At 25.2% G+C, this 17,137-nt stretch overlaps 1 protein-coding gene across 1 annotated transcript; it reads left to right on the top strand.

Annotated features, from left to right (window-relative positions):
* Nucleotides 1-6,262: 6,262 nt before the first annotated feature.
* LOC136088065 (uncharacterized) lies at nt 6,263-8,604 on the top strand. The gene is made up of 3 exons (XM_065811719.1): nt 6,263-6,644; nt 6,814-7,208; nt 8,281-8,604. Exons 1-3 carry the CDS (start codon nt 6,263-6,265, stop codon nt 8,602-8,604), a joined length of 1,101 nt encoding a protein of 366 aa, XP_065667791.1.
* The last annotated feature ends 8,533 nt before the right edge of the window (nt 8,605-17,137 follow it).

The following is a 17,137-nucleotide window of genomic DNA, read 5'->3' as shown; positions in this document are numbered from 1 at the left end:
ACGTTCATTTCTTTCATTTGAAATGCTGGGTCTTCCAGGACGCGGAATATTTTCAATTGTATTGTATTCATGATATCGGTTGATTATTCTGCTAACAGTTGGATGTGTTGTGTTTAAATGTTTCGCAACTTTTCTCATTAAGATGTTTTGTTCATTCATAGCTATGATTTTACATTTTGTCATATTATCAATAGTTTTTCCAGTCATTTTGATTTTTTTATTGCTGAAATGTTGTAGTTGCTAATTAGATGCTAAATTTTATATTTCATTTACACAAACTTTTTAAATATTTATAACAATTTAAAAAAAAACTCTCTAACAATAATTATTAATTTGCAAATAACTTGAAAGTTTTACTCAAAGACAATCGCAATTTTGAAGGAATTTTGAAATAATAGAGTAGTTAATTTAGGCCATTATAGTTATTTTAAATTATGGGGTAAGTGTTAAAAAAAAACCCAGATGATTAGCGCATCGATTGATACTTTTATAAATATCTATATTTATTTAAAAGAAAATATGATACTCATCAATTTACACTTTTTATATTTGAAATGAGTCAAACAATCATTGATTTATTATCAATCAAAGTCGAATAATATCAAAAAAATCATGGTGGATTGTTATTAATGGCCAATACTGTATATATATATATATATATATATATATATATATATATATATATACAACGTTTGTATATATGTATATACAAACGTTGCTAACCAAAAGAAAATTATCATTTTATTTAGGATATTTTGACACTAAAGTTCAAGTTTGACCCTTAAATTTCTAAATCTAAAAAAATCTAAAAAAGTTTAATATGTCAATATCAATATATATCAAATAATAAAATTTAAAACAAAGCAAATAATAAAAACCTGTTAACTTTACTCGTACTAGTTGATAATCCTGCCAATCCTTTAGTTTTATTTCTTTTCTGCAATTTTTAGGGTAATGTCAAATAGTCTTCAAGCTAAATTTAGTATGGCAGGTAAGAGAAGACAAAAAAAAGCTTTCGAAAAAACCAAATTTTATCATGCTGTATCTGGTAATTGCTTAAACTTTATATGACCAACAGCCCTTAAATTTCTTAGTCTTGTTGATATGAAACTAGCTGTAAGCAATCTACAGATCGATTTCCAATTAAAATATGTCAGATAAAAATTTTAAATAATTAACCCTTGTTCTATTTTTAGATTCGGTTTTGGCGACTTATGCAGAGAGTACGAGATCCACAATTCGAGATTTTTTGAAAGATTATCTAAAATATTCTCCTGATAGGCTAAACGGATGTGGGCGCAAGAGCTCACCACGCACTCCGGAGTAACGAAAGTTATTTGTAAGCGTTAATACAACCAATATTCATAAAAAGTTTAATTGCAGGTAACGAACAAATCTCTAAATTTGTGCTGTATTTGTTTTGAAATAAGAATTATATACCGTACAAATCTCTTAATTTGTGATGTATTTGTTTTGAAATAAGAATTATATACATATTATTATTTGTTGTATTATTTCAAGAGATGTTTTGTATATGCCTAAAATTTATTTTGGTTGTTTTAAATCGGTAAAAACGACCAACGTAGGTTGAAATAACGTTTATATAACGTAAAATGAACGTGTTTCTTACGTCTGTCCGCAACGTTGGTTAAACGTTGACAAAAACAACGTCATAATTTTTTTCCATTTCAACTAACTTTCAACATCAGTTCAACGAGTACTGCGACGTTATAACAACGTTGTATCAACGTTTTTGTGCTTGCTGGGTAATAACTTTAAAGGAGGTTTTAATTATTTAAGGTTTTTAATGAAGAGCGAGAACCCTGGATCACATTAATAAAATGATACAAATAAAGAAACCATTATGCAAATTAACTAATGAGGTATAATAATCTAAATTATTAAAACTTTTTTTAGTAAAGAACTATGTTTTACAACTTCATCAATAATGTTGTCGTGTATTAATTCTTTTAAAATGTCTTTATTTAAATTCATAAAGATCCAAGCATCCAAATTGTCAAATGATAAACGATTCCGTAGACAATTTTTTATATAATTTAAGCTAGAAAAACTTTTTTCACAGCCTGTTTGGGTGCCTTTTATTAAAGTGCTCCATTTATTATGTGTTTTTTAAACTTATTTCTGATGATTTAATTAACTGACGGAACATATAAGTTAAAAGTTGTAACTAAATGTATGCCTTAATGAACTAAAATGTGTGTAGTTATAATTATATTAACCTATCGTCGGGGATAGTGCAAATCCGCGTAACTAGCATTGGCTACTATAATTGGATATTAATAATTTTACCAACAAATATCTATTGTTGACATTACAAAAAACATGAATAATACTCTTTATACTAAAATGAAACCAAAATCTGTTGAAATAAAAAAAATTTTAAATTTGAAACTTTTCCAGTAAAAAAATGTACTAGTAAAAAAATGTACTGGTATAAAAAAAATGCACGCGGTATTATCCAATGCTAGTTACGCGGTTTTGCACTATCCCCAACAATATCACATAACAGGAAACCGGATAATGATATGCTAAAATTTAAAAATACACAAATTGCATCGTTAGAGCCGAGAACATAACCGCAAAAAAATATAATTTTGATAACAAGACGTATTTTCAGAAATATACTTTGTTGACGCTTTAGTGGTTTCTTTTTTTAACGTCTTTATCTACCAGTTTTACGGTATTCGTGACACGTCATAAAATTATACTGTTATAATGTCTTATGTTTATTAATAATAAAATATGATGGAGTTTCAAGTGGAAAAAATACTTTTTTTACTAAGTACAGTCACAGGCGGAAGCCGGCAGCCACAATCAAAAAAAAGTTGCCCGGCCTACCGGAAAATCTCCCGGTGTATCGGTGGGCTAGTCCAACCCTGAACATTGTATGAGGTTGTATTCTTCACCAATGTACGACTCTCTTTGTTTTTACGATTTTAACGACTCATGGCCGACGACATGGGTTTCGAAGTTTTTTTTCTAAAAAAAGTCCTTTATATCTAGAATCGTCTTTAAAAAAAAAAGGTTCTTTAGAAAAAAAATAGAGGGCACGGCCCTCTCCCGTTCATGATGTCATCGGCCCACACAAACTGCAATTTTATATTACGAATATAACGATTAAAAATCTGTTATATAACATATTATATAAAAAAGAGTTTAGTTCATTAAAAACATTTAAAAAAAACTATTTGTTTAAATAGAGAAAAGGAAGAACAATTTTTTAGGTCATTGTTTAATAAAATATTCCATAATAATATTTTACATTAAAGTATTTGGAAAATAATAATTTTATAATAAGTATCTTAGGTTGCTTATAGTTTTTATATTTAATTTTATAATAAGTATCTTAGGTTGCTTATAGTTTCTATATTTAATTTTATAATAATTATCTTAGGTTGCTTATAGTTTTTATATTTAATTTTATAATAAGTATCTTAGGTTGCTTATAGTTTTTATATTTAATTTTATAATAAGTATCTTAGGTTGCTTATAGTTTCTATATTTAATTTTATAATAAGTATCTTAGGTTGCTTATAGTTTTTATATTTAATTTTATAATAAGTATCTTAGGTTGCTTATAGTTTTTATATTTAATTTTATAATAAGTATCTTAGGTTGCTTATAGTTTCTATATTTAATTTTATAATAAGTATCTTAGGTTGCTTATAGTTTTTATATTTAATTTTATAATAAGTATCTTAGGTTGCTTATAGTTTCTATATTTAATTTTATAATAAGTCTTAGGTTGCTTATAGTTTCAATATTTAATTTTATAATAAGTATCTTAGGTTGCTTATAGTTTTTATATTTAATTTTATAATAAGTATCTTAGGTTGCTTATAGTTTCTATATTTAATTTTATAATAATTATCTTAGGTTGCTTATAGTTTTTATATTTAATTTTATAATAAGTATCTTAGGTTGCTTATAGTTTTTATATTTAATTTTATAATAAGTATCTTAGGTTGCTTATAGTTTCTATATTTAATTTTATAATAAGTCTTAGGTTGCTTATAGTTTCTATATTTAATTTTATAATAAGTATCTTAGGTTGCTTATAGTTTTTATATTTAATTTTATAATAAGTATCTTAGGTTGCTTATAGTTTCTATATTTAATTTTATAATAAGTATCTTAGGTTGCTTATAGTTTTTATATTTAATTTTATAATAAGTATCTTAGGTTGCTTATAGTTTCTATATTTAATTTTATAATAAGTCTTAGGTTGCTTATAGTTTCAATATTTAATTTTATAATAAGTATCTTAGGTTGCTTATAGTTTCTATATTTAATTTTATAATAAGTATCTTAGGTTGCTTATAGTTTTTATATTTAATTTTATAATAAGTATCTTAGGTTGCTTATAGTTTTTATATTTAATTTTATAATAAGTATCTTAGGTTGCTTATAGTTTCTATATTTAATTTTATAATAAGTATCTTAGGTTGCTTATAGTTTTTATATTTAATTTTATAATAAGTATCTTAGGTTGCTTATAGTTTCTATATTTAATTTTATAATAAGTATCTTAGGTTGCTTATAGTTTTTATATTTAATTTTATAATAAGTATCTTAGGTTGCTTATAGTTTTTATATTTAATTTTATAATAAGTATCTTAGGTTGCTTATAGTTTTTATATTTAATTTTATAATAAGTATCTTAGGTTGCTTATAGTTTTTATATTTAATTTTATAATAAGTATCTTAGGTTGCTTATAGTTTTTATATTTAATTTTATAATAAGTATCTTAGGTTGCTTATAGTTTCTATATTTAATTTTATAATAAGTATCTTAGGTTGCTTATAGTTTCTATATTTAATTTTATAATAAGTATCTTAGGTTGCTTATAGTTTTTATATTTAATTTTATAATAAGTATCTTAGGTTGCTTATAGTTTCTATATTTAATTTTATAATAAGTATCTTAGGTTGCTTATAGTTTTTATATTTAATTTTATAATAAGTATCTTAGGTTGCTTATAGTTTCTATATTTAATTTTATAATAAGTATCTTAGGTTGCTTATAGTTTTTATATTTAATTTTATAATAAGTATCTTAGGTTGCTTATAGTTTTTATATTTAATTTTATAATAAGTATCTTAGGTTGCTTATAGTTTTTATATTTAATTTTATAATAAGTATCTTAGGTTGCTTATAGTTTTTATATTTAATTTTATAATAAGTATCTTAGGTTGCTTATAGTTTTTATATTTAATTTTATAATAAGTATCTTAGGTTGCTTATAGTTTCTATATTTAATTTTATAATAAGTATCTTAGGTTGCTTATAGTTTTTATATTTAATTTTATAATAAGTATCTTAGGTTGCTTATAGTTTCTATATTTAATTTTATAATAAGTATCTTAGGTTGCTTATAGTTTCTATATTTAATTTTATAATAAGTATCTTAGGTTGCTTATAGTTTCTATATTTAATTTTATAATAAGTATCTTAGGTTGCTTATAGTTTTTATATTTAATTTTATAATAAGTATCTTAGGTTGCTTATAGTTTTTATATTTAATTTTATAATAAGTATCTTAGGTTGCTTATAGTTTTTATATTTAATTTTATAATAAGTATCTTAGGTTGCTTATAGTTTCTATATTTAATTTTATAATAAGTATCTTAGGTTGCTTATAGTTTTTATATTTAATTTTATAATAAGTATCTTAGGTTGCTTATAGTTTTTATATTTAATTTTATAATAAGTATCTTAGGTTGCTTATAGTTTCTATATTTAATTTTATAATAAGTCTTAGGTTGCTTATAGTTTCTATATTTAATTTTATAATAAGTATCTTAGATTGCTTATAGTTTTTATATTTAATTTTATAATAAGTATCTTAGGTTGCTTATAGTTTCTATATTTAATTTTATAATAAGTATCTTAGGTTGCTTATAGTTTCTATATTTAATTTTATAATAAAAAAAAAAGTAAAAGAAAAAGTGTACTAAAATGTACATAAAAATAAGAATTTGATAAATGTTTAACTGAAAAACATTATGCATGCAGTGGCGAATCTGGTATAGAACGTGTGTGTGTGGGGGGGGGGGGGCTTCCCCTACGTCCCCTAGAACGGTCAAATTAAACTCAGTAATTGGCGAGAACAAAGAACTAAAAAAGGAATTACGCGAACTTAATAAAGCTGGTGAATTTGTGAGTAATAATTATGATAAAATAGTCGCTGATCATCAAACATCAAAAACATCATTGATAAATGAAAATTCAAATTCTAAAATGATTAACAAATTGGCAGAACTTGAAGACAGAAGTCGACGCAACAACTTAAGGTTCTGCGGGATTGAAGAAATTGAAAATGAAAGTTGGGAAGACAGTGAAAATAAAGTAAGGGAGTTTTTAAATAATAAATTTCAACTACGCGGAAACTTTGAAATTGAAAAGGCGCATCGAGTTGGCAAAAAATTACCTGAAAACAATAAAAAAAGTAGATCGATCGTAGTAAGATTTCTTAACTACAAAGACAAAGCCACGATATTAAGAAAATATACGACGATGAAATTATGGACTCAAAAGGTTTACATAAATGAAGATTATAGTGATCATACGCTGGAATTGCGGAAAAAACTCCTGAATGAGGCAAAAGATTTAATGGCGAAGGGTAAGTACGCTAAAGTTGTATATAATAAGTTAATCATACGGGATTTATAAAAGAAATTCTTTGATCTCATTTCGAATATGAAAAAACAAAAATTAAATGGATTCTAATAAAACCTTAAATTTTGAGTATAGTTTTAATGATTTTTGTCGAACTAATGATTTCTTATTAGACGAGAAATCTGATCCTGATCTTAATTATTTTACTGATTCTGATGCTTTGCAAAATAAATGCAACTACTTTTATACCCATAAACTTAAAGGATTTCTGGATCAAAATAATATTAACACAATTCACATTAACATTCGAAGTTTAAAAAAAATTTTTGAAATCTTTAGTAATTTTATTGAAGAAACTAGTAATCTTTTTAATATAATCTGCTTAACAGAAACATGGTGCAGTTCGAATGACGTAAATTCTTTTACCAATTTTGAACTGCCGGGTTTTAATGTAATTTCATTGGCACGAAAAACAAATAAGCGTGGCGGAGGCGTTCTTATTTATGTTAAAAATTACTTACAATATTTTAGCCGGCATGACATGAGCATCACTGATGCTGATAAAGAGGTTTTAACGATTGAAATTTTAACCAATAAATTAAAAAATCAAATTCTAAGTTGCTGTTAATGCCCACCTTCAGGTGAAATTAAAAATTTTAATTCTCGAAAATGGTGCGATTCCTTTGATTAGCAAACCGACAAGAATTACTCAATTAAGTGTTTCTTTAATTGATAATATTTTAACCACTTATGTTTTTAACGTATCCTTAAAAAAAGGCATAATTAAAAATGACATATCTGATCATTTTCCTATTTTCTTTTCTATAGATATAGATAATAAATTACTTCCTAATGAGAAACGAGTTTTCAAAAAGCGAATTTTTACAAATAAAAACCTTGAATCTTTTAAAGAACAATTCTCTTTAATTGATTGGAACTTTATTAACGCCTCTGATAATACAAACTTAGTTTATAACTCCTTTTTTAAAAAATTCTATGATATTTACGACACTAATTTCCCTGAAGTTAATTTAAATCTCAAAGCTAAAAGTATTAAATCGCCTTGGATTACAAAGGGTTTGCGTAAGTCTTCAAAAATTAAACAAAAATTATACATTAATTACTTAAAATGTATAACAAATGAAAATAAAATTATATATAAAAACTACGCTAAACTTTTTGAAAGCCTAAACAAAAAAACAAAAAACAAAAATATTATTTAAATTTACTAGATAAATATAAATTAAATTTTAAGCGCATTTGATTTATAATAAGAGAAATTACTGGCAGCAACAAAAGTACATCTCACCCTTTGCCAAACATGGTTAAACATAATAATGAATTTTTATATGATAAAAGACAAATTACGGAAGAGTTTAATAAATATTTTGTGTCTGTAGGACCAAATCTTACAAAAAAACATTCCTATAGCAAACAGCCTAATGATTGATCTATGTTTTCCTCTAAACTCTTACTTGAACTCTTTTGAATTATCTTTTGAAGAGTTTGAAATTGCATTTAAAATGTTGAAATCTAACAAAGCAGTAGGCCCTGATGGTATTAACGGCAACATTATTATAAGTTCATTTGATGTTTTAAAAGATATACTCTTTAAGATTTTTTTGATATGAATTAAACAGGGAGTTTTTCCACAAGCTCTAAACTTAGCAAAAGTCATACCAATATTAAAAGGTGGTGACGTTAAGAATATAAGTAACTATCCTCCAATTCCACTACTTTCTGTATTCTCTAAAGTTTTAGAAAGAATTTTGTACAATAAAATTTATAATCATCTTACTATAAACAATTTATTATACAACAACCAATATGGATTCCAAAAAAACAATTCCACTGAACATGCCATTTTACAATTTACAAGAAATATATCTGAATCATTTGAAAATTCTCAATTTACTTTAGGTGTTTTCATTGACTTGGCAAAAGCTTTACTGGAAATATATTAATTTTAAAAGTTACCTAAATAATCGGAAACAATATGTTTATGCAGATGATAACGTATCATCTAATTTGTTAAATATTTCATGCGGAGTTCCTCAAGGATCCATATTAGGACGCCTCCTTTTTCTAATATATATTAATGATCTACCAAAAGCTTCTAACCTAATGACAATTATGTTTGCTGATGATTCCAAATTATTTCTTTCTCATTAAAACATTTTTTCACTTTTTAGCAACATGAACATTAAACTTGCCAAAAGTTTAGATTAAACAAACTATCATTAAATATTGATAAAACTAAATGGATTCTTTTTCATCCTTATGGTAAAAAGCACCAGCTGCCTAGCAACTTACCCTTTCTTTTTATCGATAACATAATTATTAAAAGAGTTCTAGTGACAAGATTTTTAGGTGTATATGTCGATGAAAATCCTAATTGGAAAAGCCACATTGCTAACTTGTACAATAAAATTTACAAAGAGATAGAAATAAATATATTTTAAGGAACGATAATTTAATTCGACAACCATTTTCTTAAACTAATTTTGGAAAATTTTTTATTTCATTTCGCGGACCATTTTTATGGAATAGTATAGTTCTAAATACTTTTAAAGATTTTTCTCAAGAATGTAATTTTGATTCTTTTAAACAAAATCTTAAAAAACTCATTTTTTCAACTGATAATATACTAATCTACTTTTAAATTTTAAAATTTTTTGAAAATCCCTTATCTATATTAGTATATGTATATATTTAATGTATGTTTTTATTTATTTATTTTTTTGTTGTTTTTTTTATCCACGAGCAATTATCGGTTTCTCTGTGACAAGACCTGATGGTCTTCTTTGAGTAATCCGCGTTCTTTATATTTATTTTAATATTTGTTTCTTAACGATATCTTTAATTGTTAAATTTTATTTTTGTAACAAATTTTTGTTTATTTAAATTGTAATAAATATTATAATAAAGAACAAAAAAAAAAAAAAAAATGACGCCTCCTAAAACATTTTAAAAAGACAAAAAATTATAAATTTAAATTCCCAATGAAAAACAAAATGAAAAAGAATAAAAATACAAAAGCAGAGAGAGAAAAGATATTAAAACAAAAGGAGAAAAAAAGTCTGAGATCAAAACATTAAAAACTATTAGAACGTTCGAATAAATAAATGATCAAACCATTAACTTAATAAATCAACCGTGCTAAATTTTATTTTTAAAAGGATTTTTATTTGAATTTTTATTTTTTATTTTAAGTTTTTGCTATTTATAACTGATTTTTTTTAATGATTTATTGGAAATCAGTATCTGTTGTCAGCTATTCTGTTGAATTTTTAAAATTGTTATTATTATTTTATTTTTAAACATTATTATTTATTTATGATCTTTGTTAAAATATGTTAAAATTTAGTGACTTAGGTGTTTGCTTAAGATAATCAGCATTTTAATGTTTAAATATCTTTTACAAAATATATATTGTCGGATACTCAGTCAGTTACAACTTTTGCTGTAAATACGCTAGTTTCTGAAAATCAGCACCTTTCTAAAAGTGTCCATACAAAAAGTCGTACGCCTACTGAAAGACTTTAACACTACTTCGAGCAGACGAATGATAATGGTACCAGGTCTACTAATTCTAAAAATGAAGCATTTAATGAAAAAGAACTTGCCCCATATATCCCGGTGTCATAGTAAAATAAGACCCGTAAAATTAAGACTTTAGAGTCGAGTTTTGAAAGTATGTTAAAAATTTTTGAGTTTAAATTTCCTAGCATTTTTTGAAAAAAGTTTAATAAATCTGTAATTATGAGTAAAAAACATATTAGACCATTAGAAAACAAGTAACTGAAAGTTAATTGTAAATCACATTATAAAAATAAAAAATTTATTTTTGAATCAAAACATGAAAAATTTAGTTTTATTGCTTGAAACATGGACAGGGTTTTTTAGTGTTGGGAAAGGATAAGCGAGCGTCTGTCAAGCATTTCATATAGTGATTGCGCATTTCATTCACAACAAACCGAGCATCAGAGGGGGATTTTCCATCCAACAAAATAATAGCATAACCCTAAACAAAGACTTCACAATTAAAAATATCTGTCTGCTTAACATCGGGAAGAAATGTTACTTCGAGCCATTCATCCTTCACAAGAGGTTGAAAGAGGGATTTTGCACATGTTTTCAAAATCAATGTAAGATTATTGCGCAGGCTATAGCTCACTTGAAGTAAATGCTAATAACCAATGACCATCATGCAATAGCTAAAGATGGTTGCCAGAAACTGGAAAGTATGTTGACTTCTTTATCTAACAGTTTAATACGTTGCGGTACGTTTCAAGGCTACCAATAGCTTTACAGTTTAACTTTTGTCCTGCGTCCATAAAGTTATCGTTCAACCAACTCTCTTTACTTTCCAGGATTTCTCTACCTTCTTCTGTAAGCTCATAGTGCTCATTCTTAAGCCATAAAGACATAACTTGCGATGATGATTGATTCAGCCGACTAATTTTCGTTATCCAGAAGATTCAATCTATGGTATACTAAGAATTTTTCAAATATGTCAAGATAAGCCAAGAAGATCTCCGTTTTTTTAATCACCGATGACGTTTGATAGTTGACTGGCTAGTCCAGTGGATTTTTCAAAAGCTCTTGTGAGCTTTTATGTGCTTACGATATATTTGTTGCTGTTAACTTACGGCCACATTTTAGTGACGGATCCAGGTATTTTTGGTGGGGGAAGGGGGGAGACGTTGAAATATTTTTGTAATTTGTACCACATTTGCGTGTCCTAAAGAAAAAAAAGGTCTTAGATATTTTAGGAATTTCAGATTCTAGTGTGAGGATGCAAACCCCCCTGGATCCGTCGCTGTCACATTTCTAGGTTTCCTTTCAAACCCTTAACCAAAGAAATCTTTATTTTTCGATTTTGACGTTCTACCAATCCAATTCCCTGCGGGCAATCATTTATTTCTGAATTAAGATTTTACAATTAAGGATGTTTACAAATAGTAAATTTAAAAGTATAAAGTAAACACCTACTAATGTTAATATTTAAATATATAAATAAGTATAATGCTAATTTTCACAATATATAATAACAATAATAAACTTTATAACATAAAAATAACGATGTTAATAGTACTAATAATAATAATAACAACAATATTAATATTAGTAATAATAATTAAAAGTAGTTAATAATAGTAATGTAAATATTTATAAAAATAACAATAAGCAATAGTAATGACAACAAAATATATAATAGAAATTAAAAAAAAAACAATACTAAAGATAATAAAAATTGATTATAGAAATTATAAACACTAGAAGAAAGCAACCCATAAATCGGGTAATGGTCGGTCTGTTACTTAATTTATAGTGACTGTTTTCCACAATTTAAAGTTGCGAAACCTTAACTAATACCCTGTAAGAAAAACGCCTTCAAATTAAAAAATTAATTAATCTGAAAATTAACATAAAAAGTATGGGGAGGTAAAATAATTTACCAATTATTATTTAACATTATTTGAGTAATTTACAACTGACATAGGTCATATCAGTGCAAGGCAGAACCATTTTCCTCGACATTCCTAAGTTCAACATAATACGTTTTTAGTTACTAACACAAAATAATAACACTTCATCATGCTTTAAATTGACGAAAATATCAACCAAATTCTTGTAATTTTTTTTATAACATGAACTTTAACTAGTTATTAAAATTAATATGAATTTAACTTATATTATACAGGAGTTATTAATTTTTTGTATCCCTTTGATTAATTTTTCTTTAAAAAAGAAAATTGTTATCTTAAAAACATTAAACGCACACAACTAAGTAAATTTATTAAAAATAACTAAGTTTATTACAAATAACTAAGCAATTGAGTACAAATACGTTTCAAACAAAATAAAATTTAGTTTACAATCAAACATGTGTAACAAACTTAAAAAAATATTTAAACTTTGATATTTTATATTGCATTAATGCGTCATATAACAAACCTAAAATAAAAATTGTAACAGATAAGTAGACATAAAAAAAAAAGAAAAAAAAATAACTGGAAAACAATTTACCTGCTTTCGGTAACCTGTTGTCATACTTCAGTTGCTGTCATGATGCAGCAGTTCTTGTCGGTGTTGTTTAATGACGTTATTTTGTGTTGGCTTTTAGTAAACTTTAGTTTAATTCAAAAGACATCACAATATATTTAAAATATTTTAATTAAAAAGCAAATTAACAAATGCTTCATGGAGCCAAACTATAAACATTAAAGATAAAAAATCAAATTGAGATACAAATAAATTGCATTTATATAGCTAAATATATTGTCTTATAGTAAATTTTAAAAGCAGTGAGTTCAATAAATAAAACTACCAACTAATTTTTTTAACAATAAAATGTAGCATCATTATATTATGATAATTGGATAATGAATCAATTTAATTATATTTATGTTTAACTGGTAAAAAAAAATAAAATTTTAATCAAAAAAGACCAAATAAAATCAAATATACAACATAACATATTGTTAGAAAAAAAATTACAAATTAAAAAAAAAAATTACAAAATAAAAAAAAATAAAAAAAATCACCGAAGAAAAAGTGGCAACAAAAAAGTTATAAATATCTTCACTGATAGAAGACATTTACAATCTTTTGGTTGCTGTTTTTTTTTTCGGTGTCTCCCAACACCCTAGTATGGATGAGCTCTCCATTTGAAGGAGGGCTCATCCATACTGTCATTACTACACCACTTATTGAAGGACCTCTCCGAGAGGCTCAGGGTGTTGGGAGCTATAATTTCTGTAGTGCTCAAATGTTAACGAATCTATAATTACAAAAGCTCTTGTTAACGACTCTAAAATTACAAATAGGAGAATATAATAAAAACTATAAATAATTGCAACTTTATTTAATCAAAATATCAATCGTCAACTTCTAAAAAAAAAAGAAAAAAGTAAAAAAAAGTCCTGATGAAAAAAAGTGAGGCCCTGATTCACTAATAAAACCTTTGCAATCTTTATTAAATAACGCTTTCACATGTCATTGCAATCAAATCGACTTTTATTTACAATAGACTTCTTTGTACATTTTCTTTGCGTCAGTCATATTTTCTTTAGAGTCTTAATTTACCGCTCCAATCATGACGCATGATGTCAAAATTAAACTCGAAAACATTACTCTTTTTTTTTTTTGCCGTTTATTTTTTTTGCCGTTTAATAATATATACAGTTTCAAAGCATCTGACTAAAAATAAATATTGGCGGGGCAAGAAGAAGACTTATTTAGCCTTATCACCGAGCCCCATTCTCACGTATTTACAAAAACCGTAATATATTTAAATATCTATAGTTAACAAACTATTTATTAAAAAAAAAATTTAAAGTAAAATAGATAACAATTTGTTGTCATTTAAAGAAATAATTATAGAATCAAAATTTAAGGAAAGAGTATGATTAAGTGAATAAGAAAAAATAAATAAGATAATATCATTTGCTTAAAACTTAAAAATTTAAACTAAGATTTAAAAATAAAAAAGAAATAAATTAATATACACCATAGAAATAACATAAATAAATTAGTATACTTCATAGAAATAACGTAAATAAATTAGCAAACGCCATAGAGGTAATACCATAATTAAAGTAATGAAAAAAAAAATGTTGATACACTCAGTGACATAATCTTTGTATTAATTATTTTTTTGTATTTGAGTTTTAATTAAAAAAAACATTTAAATTCGGATATATTAAAATCCATAAGTAAGAATGCTTGTTTTGAATCATTTTTAAACTGCTCAATACTAGTTTTACGTGTATTTATAATCTTGAGAAAAATTTTCCACAAGTAAGGTCCACGATAAAAAACTGAATATGAAGTTAGTTTTGAATTATATTTTGAGACAACAAAGTTGTTATTTGAAAGATTTGTTGGATATTTATGTATTATTTTGTCAAAATAGGATTGAAATATTTTTGGAGATAGTCCTATATTTGTTTTATACATGAACATAATATATAATAATACGAATTTATTATATATTATGTTCATGTATAAGGCGCAAAGCTGATAAGAAAGTTGTGTGAAAAAGGAGCATGTCAACCAGGTCTACACACATCTTTTCAATTTTGAACTAATGAAGCCGGCTGTAAGTTCCAAATATCTTGGTATACAAAAACTATTGGGATAGAACATATAAAAAAGGAAAGAAAATGGCGTGCATTTTCACCTAGCAAACAAAAATGTATTGCCACGCTTGCTGGTTATTTGCTGATTTTAAAGCTGAAAATTATAGCAAAGAATGGTTTGATACAGCAGCAGGAGTTTTTAGTGGAAAAAAGGTATGGAAAAAATTGTTAAACACGAAACTTCTGACCAGCATCAAAATGCAATACGTCAATACTTGCTAACTAAATACCGTATTTCAAATGATAAAACTGTTATATCTAGTTTGATCAGTCCAGAGTATCAATAAGTAGAGAAAGATTAGAGAAGTCTTGAACCGAATGATAGACGTAACGTTGTTCTTAACAAAACAAGGTTTATCATTTAGAGGACACAGAGAATATCAATATTGCAAAATGGGTAATAGCAAAGGAACAGCTAATAACGATAGCAATTTTCTTGAACCGTTAACTCAATTAGCCAAATATGATCTTTTTTTGGGTAATCATCTTAGGTATAAAAAGAGTAATGGACTGTATTTAAGTCATGATGTAAAAAAATAATTTAATTTAATCGCTTCTGAAATTTTATCCACAATCAATGATGACGTTAATTTAGCCCAGTTTTTTTTGCTAGTTATTGATTCAACCACTGGCGTAGGTTTTTAAATGTTTGAAATAACCAACTTTTAAACAAAAAGAATATTCCAAACTTTTTTTATGTTTCTATGTATGACGAAAAGATTCTTCACAAAAAAATTACTGCGATAGGAGAATGGAAACAAGAGACCTTAAAATCTCAACCCCCCTCTACCCTAAATGCAAGGGCAATGAGTTGAATTATTTATTTTTTATAAATATAAACTAGCTATGTATTCATCGACAGATTTCAAATTTTATATTTAAATTATTCAATGCTCAGTTTTTATGACCATGTAAAGTTTGTGGCCCTCTCAAATTGAAGGGAGGTTATTCTTTACATGGTCATAAAAACTAAACACTGAATAACTTAAACATAAAATTTGAAATCTGTCAATGAATACATAACTAGTTTATATTTATAAAAAACTAACAAATTTTTTTTTTTTTGGTGGTTTGATGGAGTGTATGATATAGCCAATTTTCTCATTTCAACATACTCGTTGTTTAGGCTAGTTTGGCACTAAGTCATCCATATATAAATGTGGCTATCGTAAATATATATATATATATATATATATATATATATATATATATATATATATATATATATATATATATATATATATATATTTATATATATATATATATATATATATATATATATATATATATATATATATATATATATATATATATATACATATATATATATATATATATATATATATATATATATATATATATATATATATATATATATATATATATATATATATAAAATACATATATAAAATACATATATAAAATCCTGCAAATTCACTAAAAAATCTCTTTGTCCACTGAACAACAACTGCTTGTCTAACAACATCGTTTACCAAGCCACCGTAAGCTCAAATAAACCTCAATACAACAATAAAGTATAATTTGGTAAAAGCACACCCTCTTTTAAGATACTTTGTGCAAACACCATATAAAATCCTAAAACATAAAAAAGAACAAACACGACACTGAGTTGTCTAAGGAAGTATGGGAATTAAAAGAAAACAATTTTACATCTTCTATACATATATATATATATATATATATATATATATATATATATATATATATATATATATATATATATATATATATATATATATATATATATATATATATATAAATTAGTAAAAAACACTTATCTAACTTTTTTCTTCAAATTTAAGTTTGACCATTGCTGGATCATCAGGAAGAGTTAATAAATCTCAAAAAAACTCAATTTATAGAATAGTAGGCTGCTAGTTCCTTCATAAAGTGATAGTATACTGTTATATATATATAACAGTATACTATCACTTTATGAAGGAACTAGCAGCCTACTATATATAGTAGGCTGCTATTAGTATTCTGCTATATAGTATATAGTAGTATACTGCTATATAGTAGGCTGCTAGTTCCTTCAAAAAGTGAACTAGAGCACGTTAGTAAAATAAAACTAGACACAATTAAGAACTCTATACGGAAAAAATTAGGTTTACATCAGTGGAAAAATACCACTGATGTTATAGATTGGTTTTCTAAAATTAACAATAAAAATGAATGCACATTTATACAATTTGATATTATTGATTTTTACCCCGTCAGAAATTTTAAATAAAACAATAGACTTTGGAAAATCCCATTTAGAAATTTTTGAGGACACTATCCGTATAATTAGGCACTGCAGAAAAACTTTACTCTATTTTAATAAGGA

This window comes from Hydra vulgaris, chromosome 12, assembly GCF_038396675.1.
Source record: "Hydra vulgaris chromosome 12, alternate assembly HydraT2T_AEP".
Lineage (NCBI taxonomy): Eukaryota > Metazoa > Cnidaria > Hydrozoa > Anthoathecata > Hydridae > Hydra > Hydra vulgaris.
Note: the sequence above shows the minus strand (reverse complement) of the source record. Positions and strands in the feature narration are given on the sequence as shown.